General features: G+C 37.1%; 1 protein-coding gene and 1 long non-coding RNA gene across 2 annotated transcripts in view; both read right to left on the reverse strand.

Annotated features, from left to right (window-relative positions):
• Positions 1-237: 237 nt before the first annotated feature.
• Positions 238-11,114, reverse strand: LOC130012542 (uncharacterized). Its single transcript, XR_008787991.1, has 4 exons — positions 9,722-11,114; positions 9,466-9,588; positions 8,630-8,832; positions 238-5,554 (listed from the first exon to the last, which is right to left on the reverse strand). It is a non-coding gene; the product is annotated as an uncharacterized LOC130012542 (long non-coding RNA).
• A 1,347-nt stretch (positions 11,115-12,461) lies between these two features.
• The window catches only part of LOC126817143 (ubiquitin-protein ligase E3C), a 477,264-nt gene continuing 472,423 nt past the window's right edge, over positions 12,462-17,302 (reverse strand). The window contains exon 25 of the mRNA XM_056100098.1: positions 12,462-14,113. Coding sequence (XP_055956073.1) covers positions 13,943-14,113 — 171 coding nt within the window. The 3' untranslated portion in view covers positions 12,462-13,942. The remainder of the gene's footprint in view (positions 14,114-17,302) is intronic.

A 17,302-nucleotide genomic window follows, 5' to 3' on the forward strand; every position in this document is an offset into this window, starting at 1 on the left:
ATCCTATTGAACACATCTGGGGCGAACTGGGTCGACGTGTTCGTCAGCAAGTGAATCCACCACTGACGTTGCAGGACCTTCAACATGCTCTTGCTGAGCAGTGGCGACGTCTTCCTCGGATAGTGTTTACTAATGTTCTGAGATCCATGAGAAGACGTGTGGCAGTACGAGATGCTAGAGGAGGCCACAACCGTTACTAAACACTTTATTCCGATTGTTCTCCAAGTCTGTGAATTTCATTTTGGGGGGTATTGTGACATCACGAACGTTATCAATGTCAAGGACTTTCGGTGAGACGTATTCTTGCTTTCTGTTGATGTCAAGGTCGTCTGTGCACAACATAACACTAAAATAGTTGCCTTAAACCAAATATTGAAAATCTAGTCCCAAAAATCCCAAGCGTCAAGTTTTTAATTTGGCTGAGTATAAAAAAGTTCAAACCTACAAGATGTGGATGTGCATCTGGAACCAAAAAGAAGCATAGGATAAATACCCCCCTCCCCCCTGTAAATACACAAATTACAGATGAGGAAAATGTGCATGTTCACAAACTAAAATCTGCCTATCAACCCAAATGTTTTAAAATAGAACTTTGGAACACACAATCATGCCGTAATAAGACTACAGAAATCTTTGATCTGATTATTGAAAATGACCAAGATATTCTTGTTATCACAGAATCATGGCTTAGGCCATATGGTGATGAATCTCATATTGCTGCCATGACACCTCTGTCTTATACATGTATCCACCTTGCAAGATCCAACACAACTGGTGGGGGAATAGCCCTTATTCATAAACGTTCTATCAAAGTTGAGACCACAAAGGACAGAGTCCAAGCCAAAACGTTTGAACAACTATCTCTGCGAATCACCACAACAACCAAATGTTTTACACTCATCTGTATTTAGACCACCACCTTCTTCTAGAAATAAACTTTCTACGTCAGATTTCCACACAGAATTCTCTTCTCTTTTGTCTGTACATTCTAAAATAAATACATTGATACTTGGCGATTTTAATGTTCAGCTCAATAATTTAAACAAGCATGATTAAAAAAAAGTGTTATCTCTGCTTGATCATACAGGATATAATCAACACATAGACCAAGCAACCCACAAGTCAGGAAACACTTTGGGCTGGGTAATTACTCCCTGTGATTCCTCTTTGGTGCAAGATATACAAGTTGAAGATAGGCAAATATCTGACCACTTCCTTATTACTGTTAACTTAAATTTGTGTAAATCTCGTAATCCACAAAAAAGTATTATTTGTAGGAATATTAAAGGGATTAATTGGGATTTTTTGAAAACTGATTTGTGCAGATCTAAGCTTGTGTTAGAACCCTTGACTGATGTTGATGAACAAGTAGACCTCTACAATAACACTCTCCTTGAATTGCTAGATAAACATGCACCTACTGTCTCTAAAACAATTACCATACGAAATGCACCGTGGTATAACAGTGATGTCCAACAGTCAAAATGTGTACGTAGACGAGCGGAACGGAAATGGCGTCAGACAAATCTAGAAATTCATCGTCAAATTCACCATGAATCGAAATTGAACTCATTGAAAGCCATCCAGCACGCTAAGCGATTGCATTGTCAAACATACATTCAGAACTGCTACAAGGATCCTCGAAAAATACACCATTTTCTAAAATCACTTCTTGGTTGTCCCAAAGAATCTAAACTTCCCAATACAGATTCTAACTTAAATCTTGCAAATAGATTTAATAGCTTCTTCCTCGATAAGATAGAGAAAATTCGTCATGGGCTTAAATCATCCACAAATAACACAGACAATGAGTCGGAATTCAAATTCTTCAGCGGCCAGCAGTTAGAGTGTTTCAGGCCTTTCAGTGAAAAGGAAATAAGAGAAGAAATCATCAAGTCGTCTAAACCTACAACTTGTCTTACTGATCCAATTCCCACTCCTTTAATATTTCAACTTCTGGATCAACTTATACCTTTTATCACTCTGTTGATAAATAACAACCTTGCTACTGGTGTATTTCCAGCAAAATTCAAATCAGCTGTGGTTCTTCCGCTTCTTAAAGATAGGTTGCCAGGCAACGAAACATACGCACACAGCAGCTAAATCGTCCGGGGAGTCAACAAGAGTTGTCGCATATTTTTACTTCTAATTAAGTAATTATCAGAAAACCATTAGAATTTGTTTGGTTTTTATAAAGTTCTGCCCCATGCTAATGTTTAGTATAGAAAACTTTTAACATCATGGATTTAGTTGCTCAAGTCATAAACATTCATTGAAAATCAATATAATTGTTCGTCTCAAGACCTTAAACTCTGTGTATCAATCTGAAGTCAATCGGATGATAACTTTAGCCTCTAGAGCGTCAGAAGATTTTTCAAAGTGATCAAGGGTCATAACTCTGGCAGAACTTATCAGAAATCGCCGAAAATCAATAGGCTTCTTCGTCTCATGACATTAAACACTGTGTATAAATTTAAAGTCAATCGGATATTAACTTTAGCCTCTAGAGCGTCCACAAGATTTTTCAAAGGGATCAAGGGCCATATCTCTGGCAGTAATTACCGGAAATCGCTAAAAATCAATAGGCTTCTTCGTCTCATGACATTAAACACTGTGTATAAATTTAAAGTCAATCGGATATTAACTTTGGCTTCTAGAGCGTCCACAAAATTTTCGAAAGTGATCAAGGACCATAACTCTGGCAGTAATTATCTGAAATCGCTGAAAATCAATAGGCTTCTTCGTCTCTCATGACCTTAAACACTGTGTATAAATTTAAAGTAGATCGGATATTAACTTTAGCCTCTAGAGCGTCCACAAGATTTTTTGAAGTGACCAAGGGCCATAACTCTGGCAGTAATTATCAGAAATCGCTGAAAATCAATAGGCTTCTTCGTCTCATGACCTTAAACACTGTGTATAAATTTAAAGTAAATCGGATATTAACTTTAGCCTCTAGAGCATCCACAAGATTTTTTGAAGTGATCAAGGGCCATAACTCTGGCAGTAATTATCAGAAATCGCTGAAAATCAATAGGCTTCTTCGTCTCATGACCTTAAACACTGTGTATAAATTTAAAGTCAATTGGATATTAACTTTAGCCTCTAGAGCGTCCACAAGATTTTTTGAAGTGATCAAGGGCCATAACTCTGACAGTAATTATTGGAAATCGCTTAAAATGAATAGGCTTCTTCGTCTCATGGCCTTAAACACTGTATATAAATTTAAAGTCAATCGGATATTAACTTTAGCCCCTAGAGCGTCCACAAGATTTTTTGAAGTGACCAAGGGCCATAACTCTGGCCTTAAACACTGTATATAAATTTAAAGTCAATCGGATATTATCTTTAGCCCCTAGAGCGTCCACAAGATTTTTTGAAGTGATCAAGGGCCATAACTCTGGCAGTAATTATCGGAAATCGCTGAAAATCAATAGGCTTCTTCGTCTCATGACCTTAAACACTGTGTATAAATTTAAAGTCAATCGGATATTAACTTTAGCCTCTAGAGCGTCCACAAGATTTTTCAAATGGATCAAGGGCCATATCTCTGGCAGTAATTATCGGAAATCGCTAAAAATCAATAGGCTTCTTCGTCTCATGACATTAAACACTGTGTATAAATTTAAAGTCAATCGGATATTAACTTTGGCTTCTAGAGCGTCCACAAAATTTTCGAAAGTGATCAAGGACCATAACTGGCAGTAATTATCTGAAATCGGATATTAACTTTAGCCTCTAGAGCGTCCACAAGCAATTGTGGACGCCGGACGGCCGGACGGACGGACGGACGGACGGGGGTGACGACAATATACGACCACATTTCAATGTGGGCGTATAAAAATGACAGCTTTGATCAGGATGTGCTCAAGAATTTCCGCCCAGTGTCCAATCTTCCTTTTCTATCCAAGGTTCTAGAGAAGGCTGTAAGCATAAGGTTAAAGGAACATTTGGCTACAAATTCATAACTTGATAAATTTCAATCTGCCTATCGCCAAAATCATAGTACCGAAACTGCCTTACTCAGAGTGGTTAACAATTTGCGTGGAGCTGTTGATAGTGATAACATTGCCTCACTAGTAATGCTGGACCTGTCGGCAGCATTTGACACTATAGATCACAAGAGACTTCTCCAAAATCTATCCAAATGCTGTGGGGTTGTAGACATGCCCATAAACTGGTTTAGGTCGTATCTAAAAGATCGGACCCAGTCAGTTCTAATCGGTGATGAGTTATCAGACAAAACTTCCTTGAACTGTGGTGTCCCCCAAGGATCGGTGCTCGGTCCTGTTCTCTTTGTGCTCTACAGCAGCCAACTAGCCTCTATAATTGAAAATCACAATCTTTCGCACCATTCGTATGCTGATGATACGCAAGTCATAGATATTTTTCCACCAGAGAGTAAAACAGATTCCTTTCTTAAAACAGAAAAATGCACACAGCAAATTAAAACCTGGATGACCTCAAGCATGCTTAAACTAAATGATGATAAAACGGAAGTAATGATCGTGGGTACAAGACATAATCTGCAGAAACTTGATTCCTCAACATTAATTATTGCTGACTCAGAAATAATAACTCAAGATAGGGTTAAAAATCTTGGTGTCTTTTTAGATTCAAGCCTAACAATGGAAGCTCATGTAACCAATCTGTGCAAAATCTGTTATTTTCATCTGAAATCCATCAGTTATATCAGACACCTGCTAACAAAAGATGCTACTCACACACTTGTCCGATCTTTAGTGTTTTCACGATTGGATTACTGTAATAGTATCCTTATCGGTCTCTAAACTTCAAGTTACCAAAATCTACTCTCTAAACTTCAAGTTACCCAAAACAATGCTGCCAGGATAGTTAGTCAATCATCCCGACGATCTCACATTAAACCCATATTGAAGGAACTACACTGGTTACCAATTTTACTCCCGAATTGACTACAAACTTCTTTGTATTGTTTATAGATGTCTTCACGGTTCCAGTCCTGCAAATCTATCAGAGCTAATAAACCATTACATACCATCCCGTAACTTAAGATCACAAGATATGTGCTTATTACGCATTCCAAAGTACAATCTACAAACTTTCGGTTCTAGAACATTCCAGTACAGTGCACCCTTTTTGTGGAATTCCTTACCCCATCATCTCAAAACAACTCCATCACTTGAATCTTTTAAAACAAAATTAAAAACTCATCTATTTACCACTGCGTTTTAGTTGGAGTGGATCAGGATTTGTGTGTAAATAGTAACCATAGAGTACATAGTACGCGTCTAGAGCATGCATTTGTGGATGGATTGGCGCTTTACAAATATACATTATTTTTTTTAAGACAATGAGTGACCAGTTGTTTTTGTGTTTCTGCAGATAAACCGCCTGTAAAAAAGTATCCAACAGGAGCTTTCCAATTCCCACAACCATAAATACCAATACTTCTTTGGCTTCAACCTCTTCATCTTCTCCATAACCTAAATAAACATACCCCGTGAAATGGCCATTGTGTTGGTTGTAATCCACTTGTTTTCTGATGGACATAGCATCTAACATGAGACAGCAACTGAAAAGAAAAATATTTTCTTATTGAGCATATTTTATTGGCACTTGCTTTTGATCTATGTATGCACCTTTTCACGTCAACAAGCAATTGTGGACGCTCTAGAGGCTAAAGTTAATATCCGATTGACTTTAAATTTATACACAGTGTTTAAGGTCATGAGACAAAGAAATCTATTTATTTTCAGCGATTTTCGATAATTACTGCCAGAGTTATGGCCCTTGATCACATCAAAAAATCTTGTGGACGCTTTAGAGGCCAAAGTTAATATCCGATTGACTTTAAATTTATACACAGTGCTTAAGATCATGAGACGAAGAAGCCTATTCATTTTCAGCGATTTCCGATAATTACTGCCAGAGTTATGGCCCTTGATCACTTCAAAAAATCTTGTGGACGCTCTAGGGGCTAAAGATAATATCCGATTGACTTTAAATTTATATACAGTGTTTAAGGCCAGAGTTATGGCCCTTGGTCACTTCAAAAAATCTTGTGGACGCTCTAGGGGCTAAAGTTAATATCCGATTGACTTTAAATTTATATACAGTGTTTAAGGCCATGAGACGAAGAAGCCTATTCATTTTAAGCAATTTTCAGCAATTTACGATAATTACTGCCAGAGTTATGGCCCTTGATCACTTTGAAAAATCTTGTGGACGCTCTAGAGGCTAAAGTTAATATCCAATTGACTTTAAATTTATACACAGTGTTTAAGGTCATGAGACGAAGAAGTCTATTCATTTTCAGTAATTACTGCCAGAGCTATGGCCCTTGATCACTTCAAAAAATCTTGTGGACGCTCTAGAGGCTAAAGTTAATATCTGATTGACATTAAATTTATACACAGTGTTTGAGGTCATGAGACAAGGAATCCTATTGATTTTAATTCAAAGAATTCCGATAATTACTGCCAAAGTTATGGCCCTTGATCACTTTGAAAAATCTTGTGACCCTCTAGAGGCTAAAGTTATCATCCGATTGACTTCAGATTGATACAGAGAAATTAAGATCTTGATACGAACAAGTAAATTTTTATGACTTGAACAGCTAAATCCATGATTTTAAAAGTTTTGTATACTAAGCGTTAGCATGGGGCAGAACCAAACAAATTCTAATGGTTTTCTGATAATTACTACATGAGTTGTTACTCTTAATCAGAATTTAGTGTATTATAAATGTTTCATAACCGAAAAAAAAGTAAAAATATGCGACAACACTTGTTGACTGCCCTGACGATTTAGCTGCTGTCGGCGTATGTTTCGTTGCCTGACCTTAAGTCAATAAAATATTTATACTTTATTTAAAAAAAAGTAACCGCAATATTAACTAATCTTGATATAGATTTTATGAAAGATAGTTACTTGGTATATTTCTCTGGTGACATCTTGCGATTTTCGGTAGAATGATTTCGCAGTGGAGAGACGACCTGAGTAGTATTTACACGTGCGTCTTGCTATGATACTCTGAGCGTAAAACAATCACGTGTTTGTTTAGACCACATCGTCAAAACAACTTGTCTATGGCGTAGAGGACTGCGATATTATTAAATGTAGTGTAAAGGAAATGCGAAACGTGGGTCATTCCTGGTGAAAGTATGCATCGGCGGATGGTTCTTCCGTTAAAATTTATTTGTAATAAAGTTTATGACTTTCTAGGCGTTTTTTTCATCCTGCTTATTTTCAATGCCTGTGAAGTGTCCAGCAAGAGAACTGCGCCTTCTATCATCACAATTAATTAAAATAATTATTCAATATTCTAATTTATTTATTTTGCATATTAATATAAATCAAACCAAATTATGAAATAGATGCCAATTGATATGTATAATAATTGATTTTTTTAATATGTTGTTATGTTAATTTAATGTCATTGTATATGTTTTTGAACTGCCATGTAGTTCCCCCCATTTTGTTTTGTTACTATGATTTTGACTTGTTGTTTCATGTACATTGGTTAGAGCCATCGTTATCAATTGCGATCTGGGTCGGACTAAACGTCTGCTACATATTGCTTGATAGGTATCTAAAACGGTATAAAAGTATCTGTGTATCAGAAATGAACAGTACTCTTTCTGTACATTTCTGATACGCGGATACTTTTATGCATGTATTGCAAATAAACAGGACAGTTTTATCAAAGGTTGCCAGTGGCAACGAGTAGAAGTGGGATGTAACTTTCTTAAACAACTCCCATGGCATGTCTACAAATAAATTAAAAGACATTATAGCTATATGTAGGATACCTGCATAAAGCTCATGGGGAATTATATGTATATACATGTGTAAGCTTACATATAGAAAACAATGAAACTTGATAGGGTGGCCCATGCACCTACAGAAATACAGTCAACCGCTGATAGTTCGAGACTACCACTGAAGCGTGCACATTTATTGTTGACGATTTTGAATAGCAGTAAAATTAAGCTTCTTGGTTATTACAGCAGATTTAGAAATTACGTTCGTTTCATTTTTTAAATCGCTTTATCATTAACTGTACCGTTAAGAGCGGCATCTTTTGATTTAGTACAAATACTATCTCTGAAACACTCAGGTTAGACAGGAACATGATACTAGCAGTAGTTTCATTTTACTTTTACAAGCTTCTTAAAACAATTGTTGAGCTAGCTAACGTGCTCATTTCTTAATTCAATTTCTTGTTCTAGCTTTCTGTTATGTTTCGTAAAAAAGTAGTCTTGATTATCCCGACCTGTCAATCAGCCTTAGAATGGTCGATAGACTGGTTAAGCGACTCTAATTTCAAAACAACGGCACGTAACCTATCTTTTACTCAAAAGTGTCTGGATGTTATGGACGACACATGGAACCAGTTTTCAGTCTATTATTTATAGATGATTAATGGTCATAGCTTATTAAGTACAACATGAACGTTTATTTAGTGACTATAATTGTGTGAAACTGATTTGAGGCTTGGCATATATATAAATATTGTGGCGAAATTGTCGAGATATATGGAGATATTTATTTATGGTGGGTCACCCTAAACTTGATAGAAAGGGTTATGCTGAAGGAAATTTTAATTATTCATTATCACAATAAAAGGAAGAAGTATATCTCTTACCCCCAAAGGAGTCTAATTTTGTTTTCAGTTCAATGTTGATATGGTTTTCTGCATACAGCTTATCTGTTTGTTTCTTGCAAGATGTTTTGGCTCTCTGCTCCCTTTTAACCGCATTTTTAAATTTTTTCGTCGTGTCATCTAACTTTTCTTGTGGCATACAGTTTACGTTTCCACTTCATTGGAGATACTGAATAATTGTGATCCTATGAAACAAAAAAAAAATAACTTACTTTTATGAAAATGAGGTAATCGAATCAAGTATAGACTACTGCAAGGACAACTCACAGGCAGTTTGTAAAGCTTGTAAACTAGTTTAGTCCCTCTGGATTTTTCTGGTGTGGGTTCCCTTTGTCAGTTATGGACGGAGGGTTTGGCCAGGAACAGCATCAAGTCGGTCAGATGGGATAAAAAAGACCCTGAGATCTCGTGCACACATTGGCATGCACGTTAAAGAGACCCTGACAGTTGGCATTCGAAATAAGAGTAGGGAGTTGCGTTGCTGTCCGGGCAAAATTTCCCTCATCATAGCACACTGCATGGCGTAAGCGGCCTTCATTTGCTCGGTTGGTGCAGAAAAGTAGGACATTAAATCCCATTACATTTCATTAACTAATTTAGTGCTAAATAACATATCTTGTCAGCAAGATAGACTATTTTAATGGAATTTCTACAATGCCTGATATACTATAAATATATTAGCTTCAATATTTAAATAAAACATTCATACAAGAAGCTGAAGAACACACTATAAATATAGACTAAACACACTATAAATATAGACTAAACACACACACTATAAATATAGACTAAACACACTATAAATATAGACTACTAACTGATTCTACATGTTCATCAGGCTTCATGCTTGGGACAGTTTCTTCTTGGAAATCTTTTGTGGCCTTTGTGTATTCTCTCACCTGCAACGAATTTTCAGTTTTCCTTTCATTTACTATTGGAATCTAAAATATAAAAAAAATTAAATTAATTACCAAACAATTTTTTTTTTATCTTTCACTGAAGAATAATTAACTGGTATAACTTTTTTTCAAAATCTATAGATAAGAGCAAAAAATAACAAATAAGATGTTTTACCTGAAGATGAGCTGGAATATTAAAAAGGGTGGGCATAGCCCCATCCCTCAATCGGACGATTTGCCCAGTGCGGTCAAAATTATCCTCTGTGAAGTGGTCACTACATAGAACAGATCCAGAACCTGCCTCACGTTCCCAACGACAATAAGTCATCCAAGTTTTAAAATTTACAGGATGTTTTTTCTTGTCTGGAAATCTGGAATAAAACATTTGTTTATAAAACTTAATTGTATAGACACTGCAAAAATCCTCATAACATAAAGTACCGCTGGTTGAATAAGTATGTCAATCATGCAGATTGATAGGCCTTAGGCCTACACTCTATACTTCGCTAACCCTGTTCTGTGAAGCGTAACTTCATCGATAGATACATGTGTTGGTTGTCCGAAGTTTCAAACTGATCCTAGGCCTATATGATTCAGAACTTCGGCCTTACATAAACATCTTCGATCCATTTCTATATAGGTCCACCAGGCTAGAGTATGACAGCAGACTATGTTCGGCTTGGCCCATCAAGATTATTATTAAACTAGATCTAATTGCTATAAAATTTGAATAAGTATAGTTACTTACTTGTGAAATGATAATCCCTGTAATTTAGTGAATTGATTTCGATAATTGTAGCAATTATATGCGTAACACCCTGTCCCTTTGTATTCTTTGACAGTTCCATTGCCATTGGACGCCATATTTTGACAGCTCATTTGTCCAATATGGCGGCGGGGAATGCTGTCTGTCCGTGACGTCATGTCGATCTAGTCTTTAATAGGATATCTATGGTCGCGATCTTTATTGTTTACATGCAAAGAGTTGCTTCCCTTAGTTCCATAGTTTGGGCGAGAAAATTAAAAAACTGTTTAAAAATGCGGTAGAAATCTATTACCCCGCAGTAGAGCGGTACATGAGGCCTTTTCGCGGCACTTTACCGCGTGATGCGGTAGAGTTGACAGGTCTGGTTGCCAGTTTGATCGGGCGAATCTGCAGCTAGGCGAATAGGTTGCCAATTTGTGTTCGGTCCAGCTTGATCGGTCGAATCTGCCGCTAGACTAATAGGTTGCCAATTTATGTTCGGTAGTTGCGGGGAGGGCCAGGATTGCTTTCAATATCACCAGAAACTAAAAGGGTCATAGATATAATATACTATTCAAAAAAAGTAGGGGATATTTGATTTTTAAGTGTTATTAAAGTCACCTAATGAAACTGACGAAGAAACAAATGACAAAATGAAATGAAGTTCACATTCATCGATTTATTCCAAATGATCGTTAGACTAAGTAAGGCACAGACTGACCATTATAAGGGTAAAATGATACCCGGGGTCAAACAGCAAAGTTACCACAGCATCACAACCAAGTCAGTAACGGGTAAATCCTCCTCTGTTTGCCAAACAAGCATTGATCCGACGTGGCATACTCCTAATGAGACGTCTAAGGTCATTTTGGTCCAGATTGTCCCATTCCTGTTGCAACGCAGCAGCAAGTTCTTGAACATTGGCAGGACGTTGTTGACGTTGACGTAACCTCTGTCCAAGCATGTCCCAGACATGCTCGATGGGGGAGAGGTCGGGACTCAGTGCTGGCCAAGGTAATGTGGTGATGTTCTGTTGTTGGATGTAACCTGTAACGATCCTGGCCCTGTGACATCTTGCGTTGTCATCCTGGAAGATGAAACGGCGGCCATGACGTCGTGCGAACGGCACAACATGGACTGCCAAGATGTTGTCCCGGTAGTACTGGCCTGTAACACGCCCTGCAACAACATGTAAAGCCGTTCTTCCAGCAACAGTGATGCCTCCCCACACCATAACAGAACCACCCCCAAATCGATCATGTCTGATGACGTTAACGTCTTGGAAGCGCTCGTTTCGACGACGCCACACCCTCCTACGTCTGTCCAAAAAATCAACAGTGAACCTTGACTCATCTGAAAACATCACATTGCTCCAGCGTCGATTATGCCAGTGTTGACGATCCCTACACCAACGACGTCTTGCCTGAATGTGATGATCTCTCAAACAAGGGATCACGCGAGGACGTCGGGCGCGAAGGTGACCCCTATGCAGTCGATTCCGAATCGTCTGGCCACTCACTCTCACACCAGTGTCTGTTTGAAGACGAGCGCTGATCTGATTTGCTGTGATGACACGATTTCTCAAGGCCAAGGTACGGATAAATCGATCCTGGGCTTGAGTTGTCGCCCTTGGTCGACCTGAGCGTGGTCTGTCTTGTACAGATTGTGTATCACGGTATCTGGACCATAGCCTGCTTATGACAGACTGAGAAACATTCATCGTCCGCGCCACAACCGCCTGTGTTGTGCCGATCTGTAGCATGCCAAGGGCACGTAACCTTTCATTTTGGGTAAGCCGACGCATATCAAAATATGTTTTCTGGTCACTAAAACAATTAAACTGATGTTTCCACCCTGGAATTCAATGCCACAATGACTGTAACATTCAAAGTCAGAGTCGTGCAAATCTTGGGTTGGACCCCCATGATGATCCCAAGCATCACCTGCATTCCATACGGTAGCTATTGGTGCGTTTGGGCGTCACATGTAACTGGAAATGTTTCTTCTGTTAGGTTCTATAGTGACTTTTTTCGTAGTCATTTGCATATTTTAGTATTATGCCCCGAAAATCAAATATCCCCTACTTTTTTTGAATAGTATATTTGGGACATATTGAAAAAATAACAAACAACAAGCAAAACTATAAACAACAAGAAAACACACAAAAACATAAAATTTTTGATACATTATAATGCATATTTACAAAAATATTGGTTATGACATGTATATACATTAACACAGCTGCAGCAAACAAGAGCCATAACTCTGGAAGTAATTATCGGAAATCGCTGAAAATCAACAGGCTTCTTCGTCTCATGACCTTAAACACTGTGTATAAATTTAAAGTCAATCGGATATTAACTTTAGCCTCTAGAGCGTCCACAAGATTTTTCAAAGTGATCAAGGGCCATAACTCTGGCAGTAATTATCGAAAATCGCTAAAAATCAATAGGCTTCTTCGTCTCATGCCCTTAAACACTGAGTATAAATTTGAAGGACAATATTGGTCCACAAAATTTTCGAAAGTGATCAAGGACCATAACTCTGGCAGTAATTATCTGAAATCGCTGAAAATCAATAGGCTTCTTCGTCTCTCATGACCTTAAACACTGTGTATAAATTTAAAGTAGATCGGATATTAACTTTAGCCTCTAGAGCGTCCACAAGATTTTTTGAAGTGACCAAGGGCCATAACTCTGGCAGTAATTATCAGAAATCGCTGAAAATCAATAGGCTTCTTCGTCTCATGACCTTAAACACTGTGTATAAATTTAAAGTAAATCGGATATTAACTTTAGCCTCTAGAGCATCCACAAGATTTTTTGAAGTGATCAAGGGCCATAACTCTGGCAGTAATTATCAGAAATCGCTGAAAATCAATAGGCTTCTTCGTCTCATGACCTTAAACACTGTGTATAAATTTAAAGTCAATTGGATATTAACTTTAGCCTCTAGAGCGTCCACAAGATTTTTTGAAGTGATCAAGGGCCATAACTCTGACAGTAATTATTGGAAATCGCTTAAAATCAATAGGCTTCTTCGTCTCATGGCCTTAAACACTGTATATAAATTTAAAGTCAATCGGATATTAACTTTAGCCCCTAGAGCGTCCACAAGATTTTTTGAAGTGACCAAGGGCCATAACTCTGGCCTTAAACACTGTATATAAATTTAAAGTCAATCGGATATTAACTTTAGCCCCTAGAGCGTCCACAAGATTTTTTGAAGTGATCAAGGGCCATAACTCTGGCAGTAATTATCGGAAATCGCTGAAAATCAATAGGCTTCTTCGTCTCATGACCTTAAACAATGTGTATAAATTTAAAGTCAATCGGATATTAACTTTAGCCACTAGAGCATCCACAAGATTTTTTGGAAGTGATCGGGGGCCATAACTCTGGCAGTAATTATCCGAAATCGCTGAAAATCAATAGGCGTCTTCATCTGTGGTTGAAATGTGGTTGTATATTGTCGTCAGTCCCGTCCATCCGTCTGTCCATCCGTGCGCCCGTTCATCAGTCCGGTATCCACAATTGCTTGTGGATGCTCTACAGGCTAAAGTCAATATCTGATTGATATTTCAATGTGGGCGTATAAAAATATTTTATATATACGATCGTAGCATACATAAAATATATCTTATACAATATATTAACTTAATTCAAATCCAGCATTTGATTCAATTGCGTATAAAAGTTTATGTCGTAGTTGATTTTCTTCTGTAAAGTGTGGCAGTTTTAATAAATTCATACAAGTTGAGGCTGTTGGCAGTCGATCTAAATCCTGGCCAGCATCATGTATACAAAAAGCTGGGTATAAATCCTACAATAGATTATAATTATACTAAAACACATAGTCATGGATTAAAGGATTATGAGAAGATAAGACAGCATTACCACTTATTGAAACAAAGAATTTGAAACTATAGGTAGGTAAAAGATAGGTTTCCAGGCAACGAAACATACGCCCACAGCAGCTAAATCGTCCGGGCAGTCAACAAGAGTTGTCGCATATTTTTACTTTTTTCGGTAATGAAACATTTATAATACACTAAAATCTGATTAAGAGCAACAACTCAGAAAAACCATTAGAATTTGTTTGGTTTTTATAAAGTTCTGCCCCATGGTAACGTTTTGTATACAAAACTTTTAATACTGTATCATGGATTTAGCTGTTCCAAGTCATAAAAATTCATTGAAAATCAATATACTTGTTCGTCTCAAGATCTTAAACTCTGTGTATCAATCTGAAGTCAATCGGATATTAACTTTGGCCTCTAGAGCGTCCACAAGATTTTTCAAAGTGATCAAGGGCCATAACTTTGGCAGTAATTATCAGAAATCTTTGAAAATCAATAGGATTATTCGCCTCATGACCTCAAACACTGTGTATAAATTTAAAGTCAATCAGATCTTAACTTTAGCCTTTAGAGCATCCACGAGGTTTTTTGAAGTGATCAAGGGCCATAACTCTGGCAGTAATTATCGAAAATCACTGAAAATGAATATACTTCTTCTTGTCATGACCTTAAACACTGTGTATAAAATTTAAAGTCAATCGGATATTAACTTTAGAGCGTCCACAAGATTTTTAAAAATGATCAAGGGCCATAACTCTGGCAGTAATTATCGTAAATTGCTGAAAATCAATAGGATTCTTCGTCTCATGACCTTTAGCACTGTGTATAAATTTAAAGTCAATAGGATATAATAACTTTGGCCTCTAGAGAGTCCACAAGATTTTTTTGAAGTGATCAAGAGCCATAACTCTGGCAGTAATTATCTCATGACCTTAAAAACTGTGTATAAATTTAAAGTCAATCGGATATTAACTTTGGCCTCTAGAGCGTCCACAAGATTTTTTGAAGTGATCAAGGGCCATAACTATGGCAGTAATTATCGGAAATCGCTGAAAATCAATAGGCTTCTTCGTCTCATGGCCTTAAACACTGTATATAAATTTAAAGTCAATCGGATATTAACTTTAGCCTCTAGAGCGTCCACAAGCAATTGTGGACCACAGACGGATGGACGGACGGACGGGGGCGACGACAATATACGACCACATTTCAATGTGGGCGTATAAAAAGTGGTTTTGAGATTATGATTATACATTTGATTTTATTAGCTTTTCAAGTAGGTCTCATCATTCTTCTTACAAAACTTTTTACAGATTCAAAATCGGATGGAAAGGTTTTTTTTTTAATGGAGGCTCAGAATTGCGATTTTTGACTTTCACCAAAGAAAGGTTTTTTCATGTTTTGAAAGATAGGTTGCCAGGCAACGAAACATACGGCCACAGTAGCTAAATCGTCCGGGCGGTCGACAAAGGTTGTCCCATATTTATTCCTTTGTAGGTAATTGGGGGCCTTTACAAGACCGTTCCATACAGATCAGATTATAATTTTTGCCGTTTGAGGGTTCACAAGGTTCTACAAACTGAAACAAGGATCTCAACTCTGGAAGTTGTTGAAATTTGACCGGCTTTTTCATTTTACTAATTTAAATAATGAATATAAATTTCATACACATACAGATTAGATGATCACTTTTGTCACAAGATTCACAACCGCCATAACTCTAGAAATTATTGACAGAAATTGCTGAAATTCAATAGACCTCTGTTTCACAAATTTGAATGATGCATATAAATTTCATACATATTGGATGATAACTTTCATCAATCGAGCTTTAACAAGGTTGAACAAAGTGAAACAAGGGCCATGACTCTAGAAGTAATAAACGGAAATTGCTGAAATTCAATAGGATTCGTCTCTTTACTAATTTAAATGACGCATGTAAATTTCATACAGATCGGCAGATAACTTTTGATGTTAGAGCATTCACAAGGTTCAATAAAATGAAACAAGGGCCATAACTCTAGAAGTAATAAACGGAAATTGCTGAAATTCAATAGGATTCGGCTCTTTACTAATTTAAATGACGCATGCAAATTTCATACAGATCGGCGGATAACTTTTGAAGTTAGAGCGTTCACAACTTTCGACAAAGTTAAACATGGGCCATAACTCTAGATGTAATAAACGGAAATTGATGAAATTCAATAGGCTTCTTCGTTTTACTAATTTAAATCATGCATATAAATTTCAGAAAGATCGGATGATAACTTTTGGCGTTAGAGCGTTCACAATTTTCAATAAGTGAAACAAGGGCCATAACTCTTGACGTAATAAACAAAAATTGCTTAAATTCCATAGGCTTCTTCGTTTCACTAATTTAAATAATGCATATAAATTTCAGAGAGATAGGATGATAATTTTTGGCGTTGGAGCGTTCACAAGGTTAAACAAAGTGAAACAAGGGCCATAACTCTAGAAGTAATAAATGTAAATTGCTGAAATTAAAAAAGCTTCTTCGTTTCCCTAATTTAAATATTGCACATAAATTTCACAAAGATCAGATGTTACCTTCTTCATCTCACTTATGCAAACAACATATATCAAAACAAATGGATTATAAATTTTGGCTTTACAGCGTTCACAAGAAATTGTGGATGATGGATGGACGGACCGACAGACGGACGGACGGGGGCGATGGCAATATACGTCCACATTTCTATGTGGGCGTATAAAAACGCATTTTTTTTGGGGGGGGGGGGGGTTGTGATGCTCTATTCCATTTCATAGTAAAACTATCAGAAATGTAGCTGTAAATTCATGCAATTCAACTTCAAGACTAATTATGTTTCAATTTTCACATTTTTATAACGATTACTCCGATTTCCCCAGCAACTCCTAAATACACAGGTTTTCTCAAACTCCCATTTTGTCAAAGTGATTTTGGTCTAATTTTTCATCAACCAGCGGCTAATGGATGGACGAACCGACAGACGGACGGACTGGGGCGATGGCAATATACGTACTTGCACCGTACGTAAGTATTCCTATAAATGGTCAGTAATAATCATAAGGCGAGTATTTAAGTCAATTGGTTAGTATTCCTTACTTGTGTCAGTATGTAAAAATAACGTGAGTAATTAAACAAACATGAG

This window comes from Patella vulgata, chromosome 4 (genome assembly GCF_932274485.2).
Source record: "Patella vulgata chromosome 4, xgPatVulg1.2, whole genome shotgun sequence".
NCBI classification, from domain to species: domain Eukaryota; kingdom Metazoa; phylum Mollusca; class Gastropoda; family Patellidae; genus Patella; species Patella vulgata.